Source organism: Brassica oleracea, chromosome C7 (genome assembly GCF_000695525.1).
Source record: "Brassica oleracea var. oleracea cultivar TO1000 chromosome C7, BOL, whole genome shotgun sequence".
Lineage (NCBI taxonomy): Eukaryota > Viridiplantae > Streptophyta > Magnoliopsida > Brassicales > Brassicaceae > Brassica > Brassica oleracea.
In genome coordinates, this window is record NC_027754.1 from 34,569,121 (window position 1) to 34,594,352 (window position 25,232).

At 37.7% G+C, this 25,232-nt stretch overlaps 6 protein-coding genes and 1 long non-coding RNA gene across 12 annotated transcripts; 3 read left to right on the plus strand and 4 right to left on the minus strand.

Annotated features, from left to right (window-relative positions):
• The first annotated feature begins 1,073 nt into the window (after positions 1-1,073).
• On the plus strand, positions 1,074-4,116 carry LOC106301965 (transcription factor bHLH78). 2 transcript variants are annotated; one of them, XM_013738463.1, is made up of 8 exons: positions 1,261-1,376; positions 1,453-2,248; positions 2,402-2,584; positions 2,717-2,782; positions 2,873-2,941; positions 3,063-3,140; positions 3,390-3,605; positions 3,735-4,116. In XM_013738463.1, the coding sequence occupies exons 2-8, from the start codon at positions 1,490-1,492 to the stop codon at positions 3,837-3,839; spliced, it is 1,476 nt and encodes a 491-aa protein (XP_013593917.1). In that variant the 5' UTR covers positions 1,261-1,376; positions 1,453-1,489; the 3' UTR covers positions 3,840-4,116. The 2 variants fall into 2 exon arrangements, with proteins under 2 accessions (XP_013593916.1, XP_013593917.1); XM_013738462.1 differs by having other exon boundaries at positions 1,074-2,248.
• A 3,552-nt stretch (positions 4,117-7,668) lies between these two features.
• Positions 7,669-10,555, minus strand: LOC106301979 (peptidyl-prolyl cis-trans isomerase FKBP65). The gene is made up of 12 exons (XM_013738481.1): positions 10,280-10,555; positions 10,112-10,198; positions 9,748-10,008; positions 9,584-9,658; positions 9,409-9,489; positions 9,122-9,319; positions 8,955-9,047; positions 8,689-8,864; positions 8,478-8,600; positions 8,113-8,387; positions 7,933-8,038; positions 7,669-7,833 (listed from the first exon to the last, which is right to left on the minus strand). Exons 1-12 carry the CDS (start codon positions 10,464-10,466, stop codon positions 7,783-7,785), a joined length of 1,713 nt encoding a protein of 570 aa, XP_013593935.1. The 5' UTR covers positions 10,467-10,555; the 3' UTR covers positions 7,669-7,782.
• A 663-nt stretch (positions 10,556-11,218) lies between these two features.
• Positions 11,219-12,623, minus strand: LOC106304089 (peptidyl-prolyl cis-trans isomerase FKBP15-2). Its single transcript, XM_013740477.1, has 6 exons — positions 12,516-12,623; positions 12,378-12,427; positions 12,089-12,151; positions 11,874-11,964; positions 11,673-11,777; positions 11,219-11,560 (listed from the first exon to the last, which is right to left on the minus strand). Exons 1-6 carry the CDS (start codon positions 12,568-12,570, stop codon positions 11,442-11,444), a joined length of 483 nt encoding a protein of 160 aa, XP_013595931.1. The 5' UTR covers positions 12,571-12,623; the 3' UTR covers positions 11,219-11,441.
• Positions 12,624-12,878: 255 nt separating this feature from the next.
• On the plus strand, positions 12,879-14,683 carry LOC106306999. Its single transcript, XM_013743823.1, has 2 exons — positions 12,879-13,358; positions 13,771-14,683. Exons 1-2 carry the CDS (start codon positions 13,015-13,017, stop codon positions 14,447-14,449), a joined length of 1,023 nt encoding a protein of 340 aa, XP_013599277.1. The 5' UTR covers positions 12,879-13,014; the 3' UTR covers positions 14,450-14,683.
• On the minus strand, positions 14,475-15,309 carry LOC106307000. The gene is made up of 2 exons (XR_001263244.1): positions 15,263-15,309; positions 14,475-14,703 (listed from the first exon to the last, which is right to left on the minus strand). It is a non-coding gene; the product is annotated as an uncharacterized LOC106307000 (long non-coding RNA).
• Positions 15,310-15,541: 232 nt separating this feature from the next.
• LOC106306377 (TRAF3-interacting protein 1) lies at positions 15,542-19,136 on the plus strand. 5 transcript variants are annotated; one of them, XM_013742973.1, is made up of 5 exons: positions 15,542-15,699; positions 15,835-16,021; positions 16,127-16,463; positions 17,076-17,835; positions 18,092-19,136. In XM_013742973.1, exons 3-5 carry the CDS (start codon positions 16,392-16,394, stop codon positions 18,571-18,573), a joined length of 1,314 nt encoding a protein of 437 aa, XP_013598427.1. In that variant the 5' UTR covers positions 15,542-15,699; positions 15,835-16,021; positions 16,127-16,391; the 3' UTR covers positions 18,574-19,136. The 5 variants fall into 5 exon arrangements, with proteins under 5 accessions (XP_013598427.1, XP_013598428.1, XP_013598430.1 ...); XM_013742974.1 differs by having other exon boundaries at positions 15,852-16,021; XM_013742976.1 differs by having other exon boundaries at positions 15,852-16,021; positions 16,131-16,463.
• On the minus strand, positions 18,586-21,296 carry LOC106306379 (cyclin-C1-1). The gene is made up of 9 exons (XM_013742977.1): positions 21,187-21,296; positions 20,971-21,077; positions 20,802-20,841; positions 20,618-20,662; positions 20,310-20,428; positions 20,080-20,192; positions 19,895-19,944; positions 19,628-19,775; positions 18,586-19,477 (listed from the first exon to the last, which is right to left on the minus strand). Exons 1-9 carry the CDS (start codon positions 21,216-21,218, stop codon positions 19,373-19,375), a joined length of 759 nt encoding a protein of 252 aa, XP_013598431.1. The 5' UTR covers positions 21,219-21,296; the 3' UTR covers positions 18,586-19,372.
• Between the last annotated feature and the right edge of the window lie 3,936 nt (positions 21,297-25,232).

Sequence of the window (25,232 nt, forward strand, 5' to 3'; positions counted from 1 at the left end):
CTCGTTCAACTTGATTTTCTTACATCGCAATATATTTTTTTGTCTCCTTCCCCTCCCCCACCCCCACTTGTTGAGCCCAATGATTGTTTGATTGGTATATGTTAAATCAGGACCGGCTCAATGGTATCCTGAGCTCTGAAGCAAAAAAAAAATTTAATTTCTAAACTATTATTTTTTTTTTAAAAAATCTGATAGATATATATTTTTTTTCAAAATACCAGAAGTATTTTTGAAATTAAATCTATGGAAATAAAAAAAATACTTTCATATAAAAAAAAATTAGACCTCTTTTTAATTTTTAATATAAAAATACATGTATTTTTTAAAAATTCGGATCTTTATTTATTAAGAAATAGAAGGACAACGGATTGGGCTCGGGATGGTCGTACCGCTCGCCCCCTATCTCAACCGGCCCTGTGTTAAATCTTGGTTTCTTTTAGAAAAAGAGAAGCTAAACTTACCAATAAAACAATGTATCAAAGCACAAATTGGTGATCAGCCATTTCCAGCAAAAAAAGAACGACAGAAATGTTGGATGAAGTTCAAAAGAGAATAGGAAATTGAAAGTCAAGTAAACAGGCATATTCGAAGATTCCAGATGTCAAGGAGAGCCTGAAAGAAATAATTAAGAGGTCTGAAAGAACACATCGGAGCGTAAAATACAACCAAGTCTATCAGAGATTGTTACAAGAGTTGTATCAGTTAATATCCAATGAATTAGCCATTGATGGATATTTCTCCCAATATATAAATTGGAGAATATCTAATCAATAAGAGATGCTTAATTAGTATTGTTCCTTCAGACAAAAAAAAAACGAACGAGACCGTCCGTGCTTGTGAACAATATAGAAAACACGTTTTAAAGAGAGCTTCACCAAGGCAAAGGACAAATCTTAAGGCAAAGAGAATCTTTACCAGAACCAGAAGAGATCAACGACACGACCCACCTTTGGTCGGAAAGAACCGACAGAGAAGAAAACGGTGAAGAATACGAAAATAAATAGTCACCTCCCAAACCCCTTATAGTAGACTTTCTTCAGTTGACATTTTCAGTAGTTATTTTCTAGACGTTCATGTAGAATTCTACGTCGATATTTGTAATACAATTTACATATTTATTAGCAATATCGCTCAACGTCAAAGGCCCGGCAACAACTCCTAATCTCCGGACGTTACGGTGCAGCACACAAATTGATATTGATTTACTATTTTTTTAAAAATTAAATCAGTTAAATGATTATAGATAAAAACATAATTAATTGTTTAATCTTTGTACTATACAATACAACTATATAAACCCCGTTACACCACTTGAGCATCTCCCTACCATTTACGCTCTTTCTTCTCCTCCGGCACACTCCAAACCTCATCTTGATGTGAACGTCTTGACTATTATATTACGTGGTTTAGTATCTGTTATTGTTTTCTGCATAACTTAGTATCTTATAATAGAATTTAGATCTCTGGTGTTTGATAAGAAACTGCGAGAATGGACAACGAGCTGTTTATGAACACAGAGCTTCCTCCACCGTCAGAGATGGCGATGCATTTTGAACAACCGTCTTCATCATCTGCGATGCTTAACTGGGCCTTGATGGATCCGAATCTCGCTCGGAACTCGCCGCCGCAGGATTGCTTCATGTGGGAAAAGTCAACGGAACAACAACAGCAGAGCATCTTCGACTCTGCTCTGAGCTCACTCGTCTCCTCGCCGACGCCGTCGAACTCAAACTTCTCCGGCGGAGGCGGCGATGGGTTCATTATCAGAGAACTCATCGGAAAGCTTGGTAACATCGGGAACACCTCCGGCGACATCTGCGGAGCTCCGATGAACGGGAACGTTTCTCGCTCCGCCTCGTGCTACGCGACTCCGATGAGCTCGCCGCCGCCGATGATGAACAGAACGGCGCCGTTGACGGAATTCTCGGGTGATCCGGGGTTTGCGGAGAGGGCGGCGAAGTTCTCTTGCTTCGGTAGCCGGAGTTTTAACGGGAGAACTAACTCCGGCATCCCCGTTAACAACGGCGAGATCGTGAACTCCGGGAAACTGACACGTGTCTCCAGCACGCCGGCTCTCAAGGCCCTTGCTTCTCCGGAGTTCGCTTCCGCTTCTAGGCCGATGATCCCCGCCGGCGATTCACCTCCGAAACTCCCCGGAGAGTTCTCCCGGAAGAGAAAATCCGTTTCCAAAGGGAAATCTAAGGAAAACCCTCTTCCCGCCGCTTCGCCGTCGCCCAGTTTCTCAAAGGTAAATCAATTTTTTTACGCAAAGTTACTATTTTTCTTTAGATTTTCCCGCAAAGTTTTGTACTTTTAACGTTTTTTCGAGTAACCCAGTTCTCTGAAAAGTCATGCTTTTACATAAAGTAATTAACTTTATGAATAATGTTCAATTTCTCAGACGGCGGAAAGGAAAGAAGTTTCAGAAGAAAAGGGAGGGAAAAGGAGAAGAAAGGACGAAGGAGACGAAGAAGAAGGGAACAAAGGTACTAATGACACAAAGCCACCTGAGCCTCCTAAAGATTACATCCATGTTCGTGCTCGGCGAGGCCAAGCCACCGACAGTCACAGTCTTGCCGAAAGAGTAATTCTCTTTTACTTTGACCATTTTCTTTGTTTTTCAGTAATTAAGATTTAAATTAAATTAGCTATGTTAATTTCTGGTTTAGTATGAGATTAGAAATTGGTCTGATTAGTGTTTTATTCGTGAGTTTAGGTTCGGAGGGAGAAAATTGGTGAAAGGATGAAGCTGCTTCAAGATCTTGTGCCTGGGTGCAATAAGGTAAAAGAAATTTTAGTTTCGGATATGATTGTTGATTAGCGTAATTAGGGTGATTAATGTATTTTCTTCTTCTTTTGTATACGATGAAAGGTTACTGGAAAGGCACTGATGCTGGACGAAATTATAAACTATGTACAATCATTGCAAAGACAAGTTGAGGTATTATTATTAAAGTATTTTGTTTGCTTCATCTAAATCTAATTAATTGTTTCATTAATCACCGAATATTAACTATTTTGCAATTAATCTCTCTAATATTTTTTGTTTTAATAATTGGCAGTTCTTGTCAATGAAGTTATCATCAGTGAACGACACCAGGCTGGAATTTAACGTGGACGCTCTTGTGTCAAAGGATGCTGTAAGTCACCTTAAACATTAACATCAATTAACAACCATTAATTATTATCATTTGAAATTGATAGTTATCATTTTTAGTAGTACTTTTTTGTCGTTGTGTTAACAATACCTTTTTTCATTAGGCCCATTAGCATTAATCCTAATTACTTTTCGTTAACTTTTTAAAATTTCTTTTAGAAAGGACCTTTTCTATTTTTTTCTTTCATTAAAAATACAATCTCATATTTTTATAAATTTTGAATTTCTTCAGATGATCTCATCAAGCGGCAGCCGGGTGCATGAATCAGGACTCCGATTAGAGTCTCTAAGTCATCATAATTATAATAATAATTCACAGTTACATACCAATTTTTCTTCCAATAACATGATGCTCCATTCTCCTATGAAATCACTGGAACCCTCTGCCTTAGCCAGAGGCTTCACCCATTTACCAACACTCACCCAATTCACTGACACAATTTCTCAGGTTTCTAAATTATTCTTCAACTTTTGTTCTTTTTTTTTTTCTGATCAAAGCTTTAACTTTTCTTCTTTTGTTCCATTTTAATATAGTAAGATGGTTCTAACATATCCTTTTGTCGTGTGTTTTTTTCAGTACCAAATGTTTAGCGAAGAAGATTTACAAAGTATTGTAGGGATGGGAGTGGCACATAACCCCAACCATGAATCTCAATCTCAAAACATGAAAATTGAGCTTTGATCAACCAGTTTATTTTCAAGGTCTCAAGGAAGATAATAAGAAGAAAAAAGATTGATGGGTGTACATAACCATTCCAATCTCTGTGATTTATTCATATACTCATCAGCATCATCATATATATACACATTTATGAAAGTAACATATTTTTACTTTTATCTTACTTTACCCTTCTTAATCAAATTATGTAATTTTCTGTTCATCATTAGGGTTCAATTGTATTGTTTATCTTTGGATTCTTTTTGCTTTTCTGATTTGATATCATTGTAAGTTCATAATCTTCCACCACAATCCAAGATAATTAATCTAAACAAAAAAACTATTTTATATTTTAGAGTAAGTGAACGGCGATACTAACCCTAACTTGGATCCTATGCAAAAGTATTCCACATAATTATACTTTTTTGGTAGATTGAAATCAAGTTTACAAGAAATAGTATGTGATTATGTCCAAGTCTAGTTCTTTTACATCATACACTTTACGAAAAGAACTTTCCGACAAATATCATGAAGCAAAAAGTTATATTTGCATGATTAATCAATTCGTAATAATGGACTGTAATCTGATAAACTTGATTAAGATGATTATTATCCTATCCTTAATTTCATACTTTTTATCTCTAAATTGGTCGACATCACTTTCATTCCTAGATTCTTGTTGATTTGATATTTGGTAATGTTAACCAGCTGTGTGCGGTGTTATGTCTTTATCTCTGGAGATAACTGTCTATGAAGTGGAGGATTGATTTGAAAAACACATTTATAATGGGGTTTTAATTGTTAGTTATGGAAATTAAATGGACCGATTGTGATTTTTAGGTGTATGTGTCTATTGAGAAAACGCAGAAGCTTCTCTTCCGCTCTTGTTTTCTTTTACCGGTGAAATCCTATAAACAATAAATAATTCAATCAGCTAAATATACTTCTCTTATCAATAATTACGTTAATTACTCTAGTAGTAGCTCAATATTATGTAGGTTTTATTAAAATTCATTATCAGATATATAAACAACATGATTCCAGAAGGCGTTAGGTACTAATAAGACTAGACATCTAATCTCTATTGATTGATCAACGACGTACATGTTCCATTTTCAGGAAAATGGTGGTTGATAGTTTGAGTATTACACAATCTTGCCTTGTAAGTTGATGTGATTTCAACCAAACGTAGTTGGTTTATAAGAAAATTAACTCTTTGGTATATTTTTAATCGCACAAAACGAGTAAGTAAAACAAGATTTTACACATGTGTATTATAGTGTGTGTTTTCTTCACAATTTTGACGCGTGAAAGCTGGATAGATAAACACATTCATTCAATAACCAACAATTAATCATCTACAATGTAATAATAAATCAATTATACGTATAATCGTGTCTGTTATATACGATGATTAACTGATGAATTCTTAGTGTGAAAGGGAATTAAAAAATCAGCAATCACATGGGCATGTATGGACTCTGATTCGTGGAATTAGCTCAAGGAATAATGATAATGGATTAAATTAATCACCAACTACTTTCATTATCATAATTGAGAAGTTGTTAAAAAAAATCTCTAAAGTAAGTTAATAATCCTTTCTGCTTTTATTGGTCTTCAGTTGCAGCTTTAATTTTACATATAAAAAATTACGGATTGAATTATTGAACATATATTGGAATAGGTTAGGGTGAATTAATTTGCTTAATTTACTAATGCTTTAATATATTGTATTTGAAAGCTAGAAAAAAAAAGAAAGAAGAAGATGCTTTGAATGTGGGTGGTCTATATATTCTATAGTATTGGTATTATTGAAGAGTAGTTGCATCTCACTCGGAACTTTAACGACATTAAAAACTTGTTCGGAGTAATGACAATCTTCATGTGACATGCACTTTTTTTTTTATCCCTGAAATGTTGCATAGTGGCAAATCACTTAATGTTATGTTATGTCGACCAAAGGCCTATTCTTTCTTTGTTTGAACATATCTCAAATGGCCTATACATTATTATGGTTATGGTCCATTCATCTTTTTGTGTGTAAATACCTTAAATTTTAAACCAATTGTTTTAACAAAAATTATATAGATAATTAACTAGCAGCGAAAAGAAACAAAAACTAAAACAACACAAGAGAAACGAGAAGAAGAATTCAATGAAATACATAAAATACGAGCTAACTAATTAGAGAAGAAACAAGAACTTGACCAAGAGTTAAACATTACTGCATGAAAAGGATATATAAAATATGAGACCATGCTGAATAAAAATTTGCTTACCCAAAGTGTTACTCCAGTTGATTGACACAATTCCAGGGCAGTTTTGCAAAAACATTGTACGTTATTTTCTAAAGATCTTGGAAAACAAAACGTAAATAGTTTTTATGGTTGGATTTGTACACTATTTTTATAGTCAATTAATCACCATAAAGCTAGGTCAAACTATCACATAAGTATGTTTTAATCAACGAAAGGTTATATAAATTTCTAAGAGTTTCATAGTCAAATTGATCGATATCCGATAGTATGTTCCTCTTAAAATTTATTAAAAAAAAAAAAAATGTTCCTCTTAAAATACACTTTGGTGGGCGATATGTAATTTAATAGCTTTTTTTTCCCAAGACACATAACTTAGTGGAACCACAGATTGTGCCACGGCACTTCCTCGATTGCTATCTAGAAATGAATATCAAACCAGTGGACGTTTCCTTTGCATTCGTATATTTCTATTTTCAGGTTCATGCATCTACAGATACATGTTGCATGTATACGACGAAATTTATAGTCTAGCCAGATTGTTTTGATTGATTTAGATGGGGGTTGTTACCGACTTAAGTTTGAATTTCGTTGCAGATTATTTATAAAACTGGCATACTGTACTATAGAGTTACGTATACAAATATTTACCTAACTTTTGAAAAAAATACAACAAATGAAACTAGTAGCATAGAAATGGTTTAAGTGATACAACAAAAACCCTACAAGTTAACTTCATTCTAGGGCTTCTGTTAATCTAGTTATAGGTCGATGTAAGCACCAAAATATCTAGGGTTTTTTTTTTTGGTAAACCCTATCGGCTGATCCGGTCGGCTCCGGGAAGAACACACTTAGTACTACAGAGTGGACTAGTCCGTGGACTAGTCCGAAAACGTACCATACTGCATGACCCTACAGGTTACTTTCTTGACAATTCTCAAAGCCCATCTAAATATTACTTTCGTTTGCCAGAGGTTGGTCCAACAAACATCCAACATCTGATTCAGGACTAAGCCAGCTAATTAACAAGTTAGGAACGTGAAGTAAGGAGGCGGTAGCCGCAGTACCAGAAGGAACCGTCGGTCTAGAATAAAACCGGCACTAGCATTGTTACTGTTGGCAGCTTTGTTAAGAAGCTTATGTCAGCTCAAGTGGGCACACTTCTACTTCCTCTTCTTCCAAGGAGTGACTTCCGTTGCGGGGAACAAGCCAGTTCAGTTTTCTAAACTCTCTGGAAAGCTTAACACCTGAAGCACACGTCAAATCACTACAAGCTTAGCAGTCACTACCACTGTTTGGTGGTCTTCCAATTTAGAGAAAAACATGATTACAACTGCTAACAATGTCATTGTGACTCTGAGATAGACAACTTATTTTTACTCCCCAAGTTTCAAGATCTTAGGTAGGAACAGAAACAGTGTTGTTAACTGAGGCTTTCTGAACAAGAGGTAGAATCGAACTGAGAAAATTGCGAAGTCTGGAGTATAAACAAAGGTAAGTCAAAGAAGATCGTATATGGAGAGGAAGGTTGTCTGTAATACATAACTTTGTGGTTGTTTTGAACCGCAAGACGGTGTTGGTAAAGAACTCGGAGACTGTTTATTACAAAGTTTGCTTTTATTATTAGCAAAATCATCCACAACAGTACCACACACCAAGATCTTTTACAAAATGGGATAAACAGAAATTTGTAATACATTTTATGTTTCGACTCATGCCTTGGCGTCAATACTCATCGCTTGTGCATCCTTCCGTGCTTCTTTCTGCACAATTGCATTGAACACAAAGAATAATAATTATCAGTCCAATAAAAGCCTTTCTTATCTCTACCAGGTAACTCGCTTCTTAAAACTACTACTTACATGTGGCTCGAGCATTTTCGCCAGCATGTTGCTGTAGAACTTAGCGTCTTTCTTGTTGTACTCCTTCACCTTCTCCTTGAGCTTCTTGTACTCCATCTTCAGCTCCCTGTAGAGATACGATGTTAGTACACTTACTGCAGGCAAGATAAAACAATTGAGGTATGAAGAACGCTTTCTCACTTGTTGTCCGGATCGATTTCAAGGGCTTTCTTGATATCGAGCTCAGCTAGATCAAGATAAGCCGTCTCCATATACGCCTCTGCTCTCCTGTACATTGCCTTCACGTTGCTTCCATCCATCTCCAATACCTTCGTGGACAATTTTGCTGCCTCTTTGTAATCTTTCAGTTTCAGCTTGCAAGCTGCATTGTTCAGGTAACAAGCAATCTTCAGAGCTTTAGCCTTCTTTTTGTCCTCTTCATCGAAAGAGGAGTCGTACTCTATGTACTTGACACCCTGGCATACAAAACTTGATGTTATATTCTAAACCCAAGCATGATTTTCATTTTAACAAACATAGCAAGAGGCACAGGCTTGAGTCCTGACCCTCTCGTATCTTTTTGAAGCTCTTGCGTATTTTCCAGCCTTGAATAGAGTATTCCCTTCTTCCTTCTTCTTGCCGGCAGCTTCTATTTTCTCCTGTGTGATCATGTCCCAGGACTCTTTCTCCTGCAACATTACAAACGAAGGCGATATTAGCTCACAAGTATCCACGGAGAAAGAGGTAACACTTGAAAGTAAATAAAGACTCTCTCACCTTAATGAAGGATACCAGCTCGGCCTCGTAGCACACTGTCGAGCCTGGCGGTATTACAGCTAGCTCCTGTTTTGATTCAGAGGAACCAAAGGCATATTCAGGAGAGATGGTGATGAGAGCCACCTCACCCTTCTTCATGCCCATCACAGCTTTCTCCAGCCCTTCAATAACTTGTTCTGCACAACACGCAATGCTTTTTTATCTTTTCAATATAATCATCGTGACAATTGCAATAGTAAACGAAATCTGAGCTTCTCTGTTTATACCTTCATCGGTTTTGAACTCGAACGGCTCCTCGTCTTCTCCGTGACCTTTCTTCAAGAACGCAGTTCCATCTTGAAGCTTACCAATCAACTTCACTGCAATAAATCACATGACTGAGTCGTCAGATGGCAGAAAATTAGTTTAGCTTTTGTGAACTCTTTACACTTACATTTGACAACTGCTCCTTCATTCGGACGCTCATAACCCTCTCCTTCCTTCAAAATTTTCTTAATGACCTTCTTGTCATCGGTTACTTCCACCATCGTCTTCCAAGAAACCAACTCAAGGTCTATCTGAAGAGTCACGTTTGGTGGGATTGCAGCTTGAACACCATCAGACACCGGTCTTCCAGTTTCCCCAAAGCCATCTACATAGATCACATACACATGTCAGACACATCTAAATTCACAGCATTTCCGCTAAAGAAGGACAACCATCAACAAGAAAAGCACTCACATTGTGGCTTAACAGTTAGGAGCACCTTCTCCCCTCTTTTCATGGTCTTGACAGCCTTAGCAATCGCAGGACAGAAATGGCCTGTTTCATAAAGATGCATTATATAACCCTTTAGTCCAAATCCTAACCATTAAGCAGAAAATAATCCTCTCAGTCAAGAAAATACAACACTGACCATCCTTGACAGTGAACTCTGCACCTTCAGATCTTCCCACAACAGTTCCATCCTCGAGCCTAGCTTCATACCTGACTGCAACAGTATCAAACCACAAAATCAATAACAATCATGCTCCCTAGCCAAGAAACAAACTATAATCATCTGAACCGAAGAACACTCACCGTACACTTCATCAAGGTCCTTCGGCTTCTCCCACTTCTCTCCTTCCGCAATAATCTTCTTGAACAAACCACCATCACCACAAATATCCTTAACACTCCTCCACGATAACAGCTCCACATCAAACTGAAGAGTAGCATTCGCAGGAATGGTTGGCGGCGAACCGGTTTCACCGTATGCCAGCTCGGGAGGAATGGTGAAAACGGCATTCTCGCCTTTCTTCATCGTCTTGATCCCCATGTCCCATCCTTTGATCACTTGCCCTGACCAAAACCAAACCAGACAAAATTCAAAACTCAAATCAGAACAATCCCTCACACCAACAACAACAACAACCCCGCGCCGAGCTTCCACAAACAACATTACCTTGGCCAAGCGTGAATTTGAAAGGAGTTCCTCTGTCACGGCTCGAATCAAACTTGGTCCCGTCCAGCAAAGTTCCCGTATAGTGCACTGCAAGAAGGGAGCCTCAGAATCTGAACACAAAGACATGATCAGACACCAAAAGAAGGGACTAAGTGATTAAAGGATTACCTTCAACTTCGTCTCCGCTCTCAGGAGTGTCCCACTTTTCACCTTCCTTGACGAGCTTCTTCTTCAATCCTGACTTCCCAATCTCCTTCTCCTCGCCCACTTTCAGGGAAGGATCAGACTCAGCATCGTCCTCGAGATCCAAATCCATCTCCTCTGCCGGAATCTCCATGTCGAAATCGTCTGCCATTTTTCTGCTCTTAGAAGAGATTGTATGACTATGAGGAAAAGTGTAGAGAGTTTGAGAGATTTTTTCACAGGTGGGGATTGTTGGCAACATTGTGATGAGATTTATAGGGAGAGAGTAGAGAGGTTCTGGAGAATTCTGTTTTTTTTTTTTTTCTACAATCAAGAGCCGTTGAAACCTCCCGATGTTTCCAGATACCGTTAGTGACTTTTTTTTTTTTTTAGTTCCTTTTGAGCGGGTCTTGCTTTTATAACCGTCACTATTTTTTCTGGTCGAGGACAAATAAAAACGAAGATGCAGATACTCTTTGAATGTTCGTCGAAAATTGGTTAGTGCGGAATCATTATTAATCAATATTAAAAATGGTTAGATGATAACTAGACGTTCTGTAGAGGATTAACGATCAGGTAGATTATTCAAAATTTTGTGTTAGTAAATGATTTTAAAATGTAAAACATTAGATATTTTATTTTTTTCTATATTTAATTATAAAATTATTTAATAAATTATAAAAGATTTTATATATAAAAAACTACTTAAATTTTTGGTCGTGAGCTGATATTATTGCGTACTTTTAATAGGTTTAGATCAATTTAAACTAATTTTAATAAATTATACCAAATTTAACCAATTTTAAACTGATTTGAATTGCATAAATTAGATTTTTTTTTAAATCCATTTAAATTATGGCCAGTTTACCGATTCGACTTTTTTTTAGAACATTGTTGTTATAACTGAAAATGGGGTTTACAGTGGGGACAAATTTTCTTTTTATTTGAAGCGTTTCACCCAGTTTCACTGTTTATTTATCTTTAGTCTTTCTTTACTACTCCAAAAGACAAAACCAAAACGAAGTAATTGTTGATAACTTAGAAAGAAGCAAAACTAAAAGCATCCAATGATTAAAAAGCAAACGCACATAGACATTTTATTCGTAGAGGAACTCTGAAGCTAAACGGTTGGAGAATAGAGAATCAATCACAGCTCGTCAGCTCCATATGTGTCGTCTACATCTTCTTCTTCTTGTTCTTGTTCTCCACCAGCTGGTTTTTCATTTACCGCGATAAGCTCTGTGTCAAATATCAGTGTTGCCCCACCTGCAGTTTGCAAGTTTGTTCTTTAGTTATAAGCTCAGAAACCAAACCAGAGTTCTTCAGTACATCTAATACACGTTTATAAGGGTTATAAATGATGAAAGGTATAATATACCGGGGATGGTTGGAGGAGAGCCTTGTTCACCATATCCAAGTTTCGCAGGTATCTTTAACTTCCTCTTCTCTCCTACACACGCACCTAGCAATCCTTGATCCCAGCCTGCAACCAAAACAACCAATTTTGCCATTGGGGGAATTAAGAGAATATGGATCAAAAGGAGAGATTCAGAGGTGTGGATAGAACCAAGCCACCAACCTTTGATAACCTGACCACTTCCTAACTCAAACTCGAACGGTTCATCCCTTTCAAAGCTCGAATCGAATACAGTTCCATCAGTAAGTTTCCCCTGCCACATAACACTAAAAGTCAAACAACGCCATACTTTGTGACAAAAACATCGTGCCCAAATATTTCTTCAGGACGGTGATGAATCCGATTTTGCTCGTGAGACATGGTCTAAGCAAACTTACCCTGTAGTGCACCTTGATCATATCACCTTTGTGAGCCTTCACTTCACACGTTGCTGGCTTAAACTGTAAGAAAAAAAAAAAAAAATCAAGGATCAAACTCTCTTTTATCATCTCTGAAACATAGAAAACAATCAATAAGCTATAAGTATCTTTGTTAAAAGAGATCCTCTACCTAGCAGAACACAACACAATCAAACAGAAGAAACCAATGTTGTTTAGATCATCGAACATACAGATCTACAATGCTCCTTCATTTGGTACTCGGAGAAAAAATAAAAGCAAAATGTACCTTAACACCGATCTGCAATTCCGACACATCTCCTGTCTTCTTGGCAAAAGCTATAAAAACAAAACAGATCCAATACAAATAAAAGATTAGATAGACGCAAATAGAAACAGCAGAGGATCTAAACATGTAAATGAAAACCTTGGAGTGAAATGAGAGAGAATAAGATCAAGCAAAGGGAGTAACGGAGACACATCTTAGCTCTCTCGCCAAAAAAAATCGCTTCGTTTAGTTCCGTTTGATTTTCCTTTTTTCTTCTCTTTGTTTTTGTTCTTAACCTCAGAGTAGAAGCAATCTTATTGGACCTTTACTATGGGCCTGGGCTTATATTATGTTTCGTTATAAAACCCATCTTGTTCATGATTCATGATTCATGAAGGTGAATTCGCTAAAGATGAAAAAAAATATCACAATCAACATCGCTTTACTAGTCAATCAACTTGCAGAGAGGCAGCAATAACCACACAATAAAAGGCAATATCGAAGCCAGGATCGAATCAAAGCTTTTTTTTTTTTTTTCTTTATTACAAAACACAAAATAAATACTCTTATTCCCTTTACCTTATCCAATTTCTCTGCTCCTCCTCCCACTGACTCCTCAATCTCCTTCTGCTTTGCCTTCTCTGTTTTTTTTTTTATCATGGACAGCTCTCTCTCCCACCAGGGATCCCTCTCGTTTCTCCCTTCGCGCCGCGATTCCGCCCGGCGAATAAGCGGCGGCGTTTGCGCTCTTCTTCCGTGGAGGCGTAAGGTCCGGTACGATTCGATGGTGGTTGTTGCAGCTGCGGGAGCGGGAGCGAGCATCGACGCGCCTCTCGTACCCCGCTCGGCTCAGGGGAAGTTTCTAAGCTGCGTCTTGATGAAAAAGCGGCCGCTTTTTCACTTCGCCGTCGCTGATTTGCTCAAGCAGCTCGCTGAAGACAAGGAAGCAGCTTTATCTCGCATGTTCCTCAGTTCTGGTTCCGATGAAGCTTCTCTCCACAGGTTCTTCTTCTTCTTTAACCTTCCACCTCAATCTTATTATTCAACCATGAACACACACACACATCAATCTGCATAAAGCTTCTGTCTTTTCTATGTTTCAGTTCATATTATGGCTTAATCTACTTTAAAGCTTCTGTCTTTTCTTTGTTTCAGTTCATATTATGGCTTAATCTACTTTAAAGCTTCTGTCTTTTCTATGTTTCAGTTCATATTATGGCTTAATCTACTTAAAGCTTCTGTCTTTTCTATGTTTTAGTTCATATTTATGGTTTAATCTACTTAAAGCTTCGGTCTTTTCTTTGTTTCAGTTCATATTATGGCTTAATCTACTTTAAAGCTTCTGTCTTTTCTATGTTTCAGTTCATATTATGGCTAATCTATTTTTGGACCTTTGTTTCTATGGTTTTTCCAGAAGGATAGCTCAGCTCAAGGAGAGTAATTGCCAGACCGCGATAGAAGACATAATGTACATGTTGATCTTGTACAAATTCTCAGAGATCAGAGTGCCTCTTGTTCCGAAGCTCTCCACTTGCATCTACAACGGAAAGCTCGAGGTCTGGCCTTCGAAAGACTGGGAGCTCGAATCAATCCATAGTCGCGACGTTCTTGAACTCATCAAAGAACACAGCAACGCAGTCATCAGCTTAAGAGTTGATTCAACTTTGACTGATGATCTGGAGACGACCGAGATCGATAAGCATCATCTCAGTAGAGTGTACACAGCTTCGATCTTGTACGGTTACTTTTTGAAATCGGCTTCCCTCAGGCACCAACTCGAATGCTCGCTGTCGGAAGGCATCACCAAGCAGCTGAGACATTACATCTCCGGGTTTGATCCGAAGATACTGCAGAGATGCGCAAAGCCGAGGTCACGTGAGGCCAAGAACTTGATAGAGAAGCAGAGCCTAGCTCTTTTCGGTCCCGAGGGAAAGGAGGAAGAGAGCGTGATTGTGACATCGTTTTCGAGCTTGAAGAGGCTGCTTCTTGAGGCTGTTGCGTTTGGTTCGTTTCTATGGGACACAGAGGAGTATGTAGACGGCGCGTTTAAGCTCAAGGAGAATGAGAATGCAGAAGAGAATAGCAGTGTCTGAAATGAACCAGTTTGGTATCTTTTTTTGGGTGCACACTCCATATATAGAGTGAGAGAGTGACGCAAGGTTTCTACAGGGCTATGAAAAGTATTTGTTTTTTGTCTATAGTTTGCGTGATTATATGTATAGTGTTTTAATATAGAGTGACAGTTTGGTTTCTTTTGTAGCTGTTATATGTCCGTCCTATCATGTGTTACCTGCACATATCCTAAACTTCAATAACCCTGGAAAGTATAGTTTATATGTACACACCCCTGTTGGGAACTACGCTAGGCGTGAGTCGGGCGCTTGGTCCGGGCCTAGCAAGTTGCAAGAAAATCGGGGTGTACGCGGGGCCTAGTTTTTAACATAATTTAATATATTTTTAATATGTTTAGATAACAAAAATTATAATAAAAGTTTTAATACATGCTTTTATAAATATTACAAAAGAACATACGTTTTTCCTCTTGTACACATCTGATTCAAGCACCACAAAAAAGAATTTCAATTCATGGGATAAACAAAAAAAAAGAAAATCCCCAAATGTATATGAACGTGAGTTAGTTTTGGGCCAAACAAATATTAAACTAAGTTTTTTTATGGGTTCAGCATCCATTTTTGGATTTAGTGGGCAATTGTCAATCATTAATAATCAAAATTTTTAATGTCGAGTTCATGACCGAGTTAAACTACGCGGCCGCGTTTCCCATTTTACGCGGACAACGCAGACTTCTACGGCCAACCGATTTTAGTCACCGATTTGCACTTCCTCCCCGCGGCCAAGCTCCGAGTCACGCCTAGGCGGCCGCGTTTTCGAACACGGGTACACACACTCTTTTGACTTGATAAAACAATTGAAAACTTGAGATTTATGAGCACTACTATGAATCTACCACTAGTATTAGAACCGCATCTCAATTATTCGGCATGTGACACACAACTCAACATACAACATAGTCAATGACTCGGGCTAAGCCCAAAGAAAAAGGCCTTTTAGTCTAAGCGAATGTCCACAAGTTATGTATAAGAGTGACACGTGTCGTTCTTCATTTTCTCCATTTATAAATTCACTTTTGCCATTCTCGGTCCAAACTTTTCTCATTCCTTGGCTGTGATTTTGAGAGAAAGAAGAGAGAGAAAAAAAAAAGAGAGAGAGAGGTTTCTTCTTCCCATCTAAAAGCCAACCCATCAAAATTACGCCCGTAGTTTTTAAATAGAGAAGAACATTACAGTATCTATATATATATATATATATACAGAAACAGAAGGTATCTACAACACTTGTAGATTAGAAAGAGAGATTTATTTTTCTGGATTGATTTTTGATTTTTTTTCCCCATTAAACCGAAGTTGTCTTCTGTTTCTTAAACTGAAATGTTTGATTTGACATTTTGTGCTCTCAGTTGATTTTTTTTTTCAGGTTTTGATTGGATCTCCCGTGGAATCGGATCATATATACTTGTAGAAGGTCTCAGCACTTGAAGCTTGAGGGATTGATAGAATTCAATCTGAGCTAGAGAGAACCACTAGTTGGGTCTTGCCGGGAAGTTGCTAATTTTGGTCAATTAAAGCTAATAATAACAATATAAGGTGCTTTTGAGATGCTCATAGAGAGTCTTCTTAACTTTTAAAACCTTGTTACCATGAGTTATGGATGTTTGTGAAAGTGTTTCTGATCTCAACTTCTGGTGGCAGGCAGGCTATAATCAAATCTTAAAAGACCAACCTTTGGGCGGCGGTTATTCTACCCAAGTTGACCCAAGTATCAGGGCTCTGAGGTGTTTAGCTTGGCTAAGTTATAAGGGATATAGAGCTTGTGGGACTTTGGAATTGGTTTATTGTGGGTCAGAAAAAGTGTAATTCCGTGCTGGAATGGTGTACTGGATCATAGGTTCTGATCTGGTCAAGTGCTGGCGTAAGTTGGAGTGTGGTGAAAGTAGAGTTCGCACGGACAAGTGCCATGTCTCGCTGCTTCCCATTTCCTCCACCTGGATATGACAAGAAGATTACAGAAACTGACCCTCTCTTAAAGGTTTCCATATGTTGACCCTTGGAACTTACTCTACTTTGATTGAATAACGGTCCGTCTGGTGTTTTTAAAACTTAGAAACAATGTTTTGGAGTAAACTCCTCAAGCATAGCATGATGAGACTGGAGTCTAATGGGTACATGGAACTCTTTGTATCGTCTGTGTTCTTTCCTAGGACATATTAACATACTTGGGAAACCCTTTGAGTAGGGGGTTTATAGACTCTGTAGAGTTAGTCTCTCTCTTTGTTAAGGTCATTACTAGTTGGTCAAGCTCTGAGTATTCGTTCGAGTTGATGTAGTTAGCTTTCTAAAGACGCTGTAGTAAATCATATTCAGAAAGATTTAGTGAGGAGGGTGAACTAACTAGTAGTAGCTTACAGCAGACTAATCAGCATACTAGTTACCTACTAGAGGATATCAACCTTGAATGGCAAAAATTAATTTTTATTTCTAAAATGAAAAAAAAAACTGCTGAAATGCATTTGTATGCTATGTTGACACTTCTGCCATGTACAGTCTGTTTTATGTGGAACTATCTGCAGTTGCTTCATAAGTTTATATGAAATCTTGTGATCCCCCCTTATATGTGTATGTTTTTCATATGGGATTGCAGGAGAAGTATAAGGAAAAAAATCACAAGAAGGATAAGGACAAAGAAAAAAGAGAGGTTAAAGATAGAAGCAAAGACAAAGATAAGGAAAGAAAGAAGAAAAGAGAGAAACATAAAGATCGTAAAGACAAGGAGAAGGATAAAGAAAAATGCAAACCTTCGGAGGAGAAGAAAACTGAAGTGCTGCCAAACACAGGGAACAGAGAGAAACTTGTAACAAATACCGTGCAGAATAATAGTAATGGAGAGTCAAAGTATGTACAGGAACTGGGAAGAAGGATCAGATATGACGAAGAAGCCACAGGAAGTCAGAATGCACAAAGGATTACTAACCAAAAAGGAACACCAGGAAAAGCATTTTTGAGCAGCAGTTTCTGCCCAGTTCAAGAAACAAACTATGGCGAAAATGACGATCAGAGCATCAGTACTCAGAAGAACTTTGCAGTGGGTAAACCAATGGAGAACAGAGACAAGGCGAGGCATACGAAATCACCTGAGACGAGTCACCTCAAGGAAAGTGCGGCCATGAGTGATAAACCAAGGGATGAAGCAGGTTTAAAGAAGAAAACAGAGTCAATAAATAAAAGTCATCAGGATAAGTCAAAACTGATAGAAGGGCCCAAATTAAAGGAGAGGGGAAAGGACTCTCTGGATATAAGGAATGGCAGACCGCCTGACCTTTCTCAGGCGAGCGTCAAGAACCTTATTGCCGAGGGAAGTCTTGGCAAGCGGATGGATCTTGACACAAATGGACTCTTGTATGGTGAGTTATATTACCTGATCCAATTCCCTGTCTGGTGAATGAGGAAGGATATATGTGTTTAGTTGCCATATTATAGTTTTAAACAATCGTGGTATGTTTTCTTACCTTCAAAATATTATTTAATTTTTTTTTTCTTTTCTGAGTAGTGTGGTTGTTATTTGGACTAATGATGCAATATCCCGTTCATTTAACATTGACATTTTATTTTCTTCCGAGGATACTATTCGTTTGACACTAGTCTTTAATTCTTGTGCAGAGAATGGAACCAAACCAAATAAGTTACAGAGACACTCAGCATCTGTGTCATCTGTGGAAAATGGAAGAACGTTAGGTTCACACCGAAGTCCTGCTTCTGAGGTGCAAGGAACGGCCTGCAAGCCAGAAGTCAAGGAAGCTAAGGTTAACGGCTTTGTTGTCTCTGGAGAAAAAGAAAAAGTCTGCTCACAGAGTCATGTGGCTGCAGCAATGAAAGCCAAAGTCAAAGAAAATGGTGAAGCATCCGCAAAGCCGCCTCATCCGGACCTAAAGCTTCTGGATCAGATACTGAGTGTACCGAAAAGAGAGCTGTTTCTGGAGGTTGATAATGACGAAGAATGGCTATATGGTCAGTTGGGTGTCAAGTTAAAAAAGGCAAGAAAATATTCTCCTGATTCTGGTGAATCCTTGCAGGTCTGGAACCAAGCTTTCAGAATAGAATCTGCCGACATTTTAGCTCTTCCGTATGTTGTTCCATTTTAGCTGTGACTTGTATTTTCTGATGTTCCCACGCCACAAACCATGAGAAGAAACTTCCCACTTTGCAGCAGTTTTTGCTCTATTAGCAGCATCGATGATGGGCACATAAAGGAGGCGGACACAGCACTTAATGGCTCCCAAAGTATATAACGTTCCTTACACGGCTATAGTACTCACACCGATAAAGCTCTGCCTGAGTGGGAAAATGAATTGAGGAAGATGTAAGTAGAGTAGATCCATAGAGAAGTTGAATGTTGTTGAACATTTGTTTAAGATGTGTCGTAAGGACAAAGGTATGTGTGGCATATGGTTATGCACTGTATCGCAGAGGGTTCCGTGTGTGTGTTGCTACGGATATGTGAATGGTGTCATGCTAATGTAAACCCTAACTTCTTATTAGCTGCATACCCAATGTGGTGTGCAGACCTCGATTACTGTCTACTTTGTTGGGGAGAAGTAAATGATATGTTCTTTTTCTCCTCTAAATCAACTTAGCCAGAGAGTGCGAGACCACCACTTCCACTTTAAGATGGAAATCATGTAATCAATTATTACATTACATGTTCCTCACTGAACATGGCTTCATGTGTTATGTTTTCTCAACTTGGTGTGTATGCAATAATGTAGAAAGACGTTTCAGTAGATGGAAGTTATCACTTAAAGAATTATGTTTGGTAAGATTCAACAATGTTACATGTCCGCCACAAAACTAACATGGGCAACTGAGGAAGTCTTTAATCTGTTTTTTCTGTATAAAGAGAGCATCAGATAAATTGAAGAGATGGAGGCTATTCCCCAGCTGTCACGGCTTCAAAGCCAGTTTGCTGAACGCAGAACTCACTTTTTCATCCGTGATGGTTCTGTAGTTCTCGTAGAAGTCCAGAATCTCCATGGCAATGTTCTTCACCTGAAACCAATTGCCCACATGTTTAACACTACTAATCCAGCAAAGGTTCCAAAGTCAACGGTAACGAGCTCTTAGCTGGACATTAATAACTTGAATAAATGCAAAAGTCAGAACATTGGTTTGTAAGGTCTTTTAGAAGTATGAACTGACCAAGTTCATGTCCTCGTTAAGATCTTGAAGCCATGCAGTGATGTCTTTCTCTCTCTGGACACTTGCTATGTATATGCACGCTAGCGCTATGCGATAAGGAGGGTGTACAAGAATCAGGTCCATCTTATAAGTATCGTTGACAATTCCCCTGAAACAACACGAAAAAAAAAGACATCTCGGTTTTAGATGATATCTACACACAGGTCAGAGATCTTAGATCGTAGTGTTGTAACTAGGAAATGAATTCTCAATACAGGATGACTTTACCATGTAAACTGGTTCATATTGACATCGTTCAATGCAGCATCTTGCAAAAAAACTGAGAAAATCAGAATGGGAAGAAGACTGTCAGTTTTTATATGTATTATCACTTACGCTTCACAGAAAATAAGAGAAAACGTATTCATTATTACATTTGCTTCTGAAAGGCAGTAAAGAGAGGTAGGCACATACTCAGATAATGACCGGTAAGGGTGAAACACAACCAGATAATAGTCCAGTGCTTCTAAGACCCTCATCTCCATTCCTAATATATCTTTTAGTTCATACTTGTACTCATCCGGATCTGCAAAGATATAAAGAGCTATTGTTGATACGTATAAAAAATATGCACATTGAAGGGCATCTCAAATATAATTTTATAGCACGGTAAAAAAATCAAAACACAGTTAGAAGATATTACACAATCTTTTGCTGTAAAAAACAAGATTCCTGGCCTGGACTATGCTCTCTTCAGCTTTAGAAGCCAGGTACAAGCATGCAATAGCAACAAGACGGGGCTCAAACTCTACCATGCTCTTCCTGAGACAATAATAACATCAAAAGGAAGATATTAGAGGCTAGAACTGAAAACTGCTTGCTATGCATAATAAGGTTTTTTTAATTGCAGTAGATGCAAACATAAGACATAATTTTGTATTAACTCAATCTCATTCCTCACAAACACAAGATGCACTTTGGTAATATGACAGAGAATACTACATAGCATACTTGGTATAAACCCGTCTCATGTATGTTATAGCGGTAGCCACAACCCTGCACAAGTAGACAAAAAAAGGCAAGGATTCAAATAGTAGTCTAGGTGATACAGACCAAACAGAAAGTGATGTAATAAAGGCAACAGAGTCCAATGTCTGATTAGCAAATTGGCTATCAGAAATGAAAAAGAACCAACCTTTGCCTCACTTTAATGTGCTGAGCCAACTTCATTATATCTGAAAAGGAAGAAAACACAAAGAGGACATCAACAACTCAACAGCAAACAAAAAAAACACTTCCATTTGATAGATCCTAATCTAAAGTATCAAACTTTAGGATTTGTGGTAAGCTCCAGAGGTACGTACGATTAGACATATGGAACTTGATGAGCTTGAAATCCTCGACTGAAATTCCACGTTCTTTGTCGAGAGGTTGAACTACATCCACTTCTTCTTGGTCCAAAAGCTGTTTGCTGCTCGTACAAACCCAAAACAAACACACAAAAAAATCAAACTTAAAGTTGAATACGAGAAGAAGAAGTAGTAGTTATCATAGGGAGTGAAAAGGCAACAGAATGTTACTATTGAGACGATTCCCAGAAATTGGCAGCCATTTTCTCCGATCTCCGCGAAGGGTAAGGAAGATGAGAAGCTTAAATATCCCCTTTTAAAGTTTCAACCTTTTTTTTTTCTGTTATCTGTCAAATCTTACTCTCATAATCTATCAAATCCCCCTTACTTTTGTTTATTAAAACTAATTAAGATTAGGCCCATACTCAGCCCATACGATATGAGGTCTAGACCCGGTCCAGGAATGGTCCAATGCATAGCATTTTCTATCTAAGGAACTGTGTCATTATGCCTTGCTAGTACTCCGACAAATAGGAATGGTTCACCAAATGTTACACATGGTGTGGCAGGTACTCGACAGAGCCCAATAAAACATTTGTCTTGATCCTAAATTACAATCTATCTATCTAGACTTTTCTCTGACACCCGTGAATGGGAGTTTGTTGACATATATCATCTTCTTTTGTCTTTTTACATTTTAGATTTTTCTTCTTTTAAATTACTGCAATTTGGTTCACTATTTTCTAATTATACACTATCTAATCTTTCTCACACTAATCATCACCATTTGAAGTTTGATAATCTATTTTAATCTATTTTATTGTTCAAAAAATTGCAAAACGAATAAAAAAATGAATAAAAAAATATAATTGTATTTTAAATATTTAATTTATTCACAACTAAAAATAACATAAACTTTTGCTATTTTTATTATTTTTTACTATTTTCTATTATTTCATTTACAACTATATATTTATCTAAATATTAACCAAACTAAAGCAGAATACATAATCTAAACAAAAAATCTCTATAATCACAAATAAAAAAATGCCAAAGTAACACTAACTCAATAAAGGTCCAGAGCTCAAAGGCGATCAAGAACGAAAACTAACTTACCCCACTTTATCATAAAGTGTTTTGATCAAAACAATCAAAAGTCAGTAAAATGTAGAAAGATAATATTGATATAAAGCAATCCTTCAAACACAAATGAGCGTGATCTGACCAATGCAAAGAACAAAGAAAACGGGTTAAAGAAGGAATAATCAACAGAATGCCAAAATCACCACAAATCAGAAAGAGACATAAATAACGAACGATAAGCACAACCACTAGCTAAGAGGTAAGAAGCACCTCACAAACTAAACAACCATAAACAATACGCCTATACCGGTGAAAAACCACAAAGCTTTGGATAGAAGGGACAAAAGCTCCAAGAGACTAATATCGCACACTTATACTAAGGGAAGCAAGGGACAAAGAGAACAACATGAGTAAGGGAGAACGGAAGCCAACCCCCGAGAAACATGAGCCCAGACTTGAGACCAGAAACAATCTTTCAAATCTACAGAACATACTCGGTGGAGAACACTATCCAAACCTAGAGTGGCAAAAATGGCGTAAGAGAGAGTCACAGAGACGCAAGTAGTGATGAAAGCTGCAACGAGATGAGGGAACATAGATGGAAGGGTAGACAAAACGAAATCATCAAATCGTGGAGTCGTTTTCGAGCTATAGAAGTCAGATCACCAAAACCCATATCTTGAAAATCACGACGAGAAGGGAGTATCGATGGTAAGCCAACTACGAGGAAAACAACTTCAAAGACGACTAAACTCTGACCCAACCCAAAGAGATGCAGTTCCTAACAATCAGCTGAAATATAAGGAAGAAGATGAACATCCAATATTGAATAGAGCAGCTTAAAACGACACGAGAAACAACCGCACAACTGGGAACTCCTAAACCCGATCTACAACAAATACCAGAAATCTCAAGGTGAAGAAGGTGATAAAGAACAAGAGCAGGAGGTGAGTCTTTTTCAGTGATGATGAGAAACACCGCATACCAGAAAGGTAAACAAAATACATAGATGTTGAAGGCTCAATGTCAAAATATGGGAAAAGGCAAAAACATCTTGAAAGTTATAATGTTCAAAAATATGAAAAAAAAAATAAAAGACAATTTTGACGCTGAAACCGTTAATCTTAGAATCAACAAATGCGTAAATGCAAAGTTATTGAAATTCAATATATTTTTACATTAGAGGTTCACTTCACTATTAACAAATACTATACAGATAAAACACATTATTGAAAAAACAAAGAGAAAATATATTAACATATCACTATTACTACTACATAACACAACAAAAACACCAAATAACGTTCTTAACAGATAAAAGTGATCACATAATTACATTATCCAAAAAAATCATACTTTTAACAACAATAAAACAATATTCCGCGCGAAGCGCGGACACCCCCCTTAGTTTGTCATAAAACAAGAATTTTATATTGGTTTGTGTTCTTAGAAATATGGCATAGACATTTGACCTTTGCAACCCCTTGTAACTCTTTTTTAACAAAGAATGAGAAAAACATTTAACATATTTACATTGAATAATTCTATATCTAACTTGGGCTAACTAATAGACAGTTTTTTCTTCTTTTGGAACATCTTCATTGAAGCTGGGAAGTCACATTGATGAAGGTATCTTCAGGACAAGGAATCGTCAAGCCACCCATTGGATGATCATATCCAAACTTTTCCCCGGATTTGCTGAGAAGCGCTTTAGTTAAGACTAGTGAATCTATTGATCAACTCGCTAACACTTGCCTAAGGCAACATCAATCGACGCTAACGCAATAGCATCGATCGACATTCGATCCATATCAACAAGCGATAGCTAAGATGTCGGACTTAGTCAATTAGATTGATTCACAGCAGGAACTGGAATACTTTCTCATAAGAATTCGAGTTCTAGGATTGACAACCTAAGTATTCTATATCACTATAATCCTGATTACCTGAAATCTTATATTTAACGCTTTCTCATTATTGTTTATAACCTCAATCAATCAACTGAACAACTACCTTGATCTCCCTGCTTATTTACTGCTTTAATATAATTCACCTAGCTTAATCCCCACTGATTGGGATCTATTGTGTGCCCTTCCTCCTTGTAGATTCGATCCCTAAGTACTACAACTGAACATCTTATTTGAGAGAGTAAGATCGCTCCTTAAAGTAATTTGAGTGATATCGTCTGCATACCATGGCCTGTCTAATTGGGCTGCTTCCACGGTACACATTCCTACACTTGAACTTCTATCACCGGTAGAAGTCGGTTTCGTAAGATAAGGTAGTCGACCGACGCTTTTATCAGCATTGATCGTCACTTCATTTGATAGGGTGTCGAACGATGTTGTATTGCAAACTTCGTGCATGTTGCCCACAAATTTTAAGTCGAGATTGTAGACATTTTCCGTTAGGAGGAAGCATCAATAGGGGCATCGTCGTCAACTCTTATACGTGAGAGATGATCGGCAACTCCTTTTTCTACTCCCGCCTTATCTTTAATTTTGATATCGAACTCTTGTAGAAAGAGAATCCATGTAAGTGTGGACAATCATCTTAGAACCAACTAGGTAGGAACGAAATTTCTCGAAAGGAAAAACTATAGCTAACCCAAAATTTCTCGGGTGCTCGCAATGGTGAGCTTAAGCTATGATACCTTCTTCAAAGGCCTCTCACAAGGAGAGTCTGGGAATTGGATCAATCTCCACATTTGCTTCGCCGGTAACGCTAGATTAAATTCATGTATTAATCTGAATCGAATGCCTCCTTCGTCCTTCACAAACCGATTCATTGTTTAGTTAGAGAAACCAGAGTCTTTAGAAACAATATTTTTAGCCCTACACTATTTTCGAATCAAATTCTTGTAATGAAATTTGATATTGCCTTGATATTGTTGTTTTTGTTATAAACCATTTAGTGATCGACCCATTTATCAGCCCGTGTAGCAAGACGGGCCAAGCCCATCCGCAGGATCATACTGGCGCATATCTACTCTTTGTGTTTATCTACATTATAGTTGGTGTTTATCTTACGTATTGCTAGTCATTATCTAGTTAAGGATAAGTACGATCTCATGTCGATCCAGTACTTAGACCGTCATTACCATATGTATATAAAGACCAGTTGGTCGACCTAATAATACACACAAGTTCCCCTCTTCATTCACAACACGTTATCAGCACGACCTTGTCTCTAAA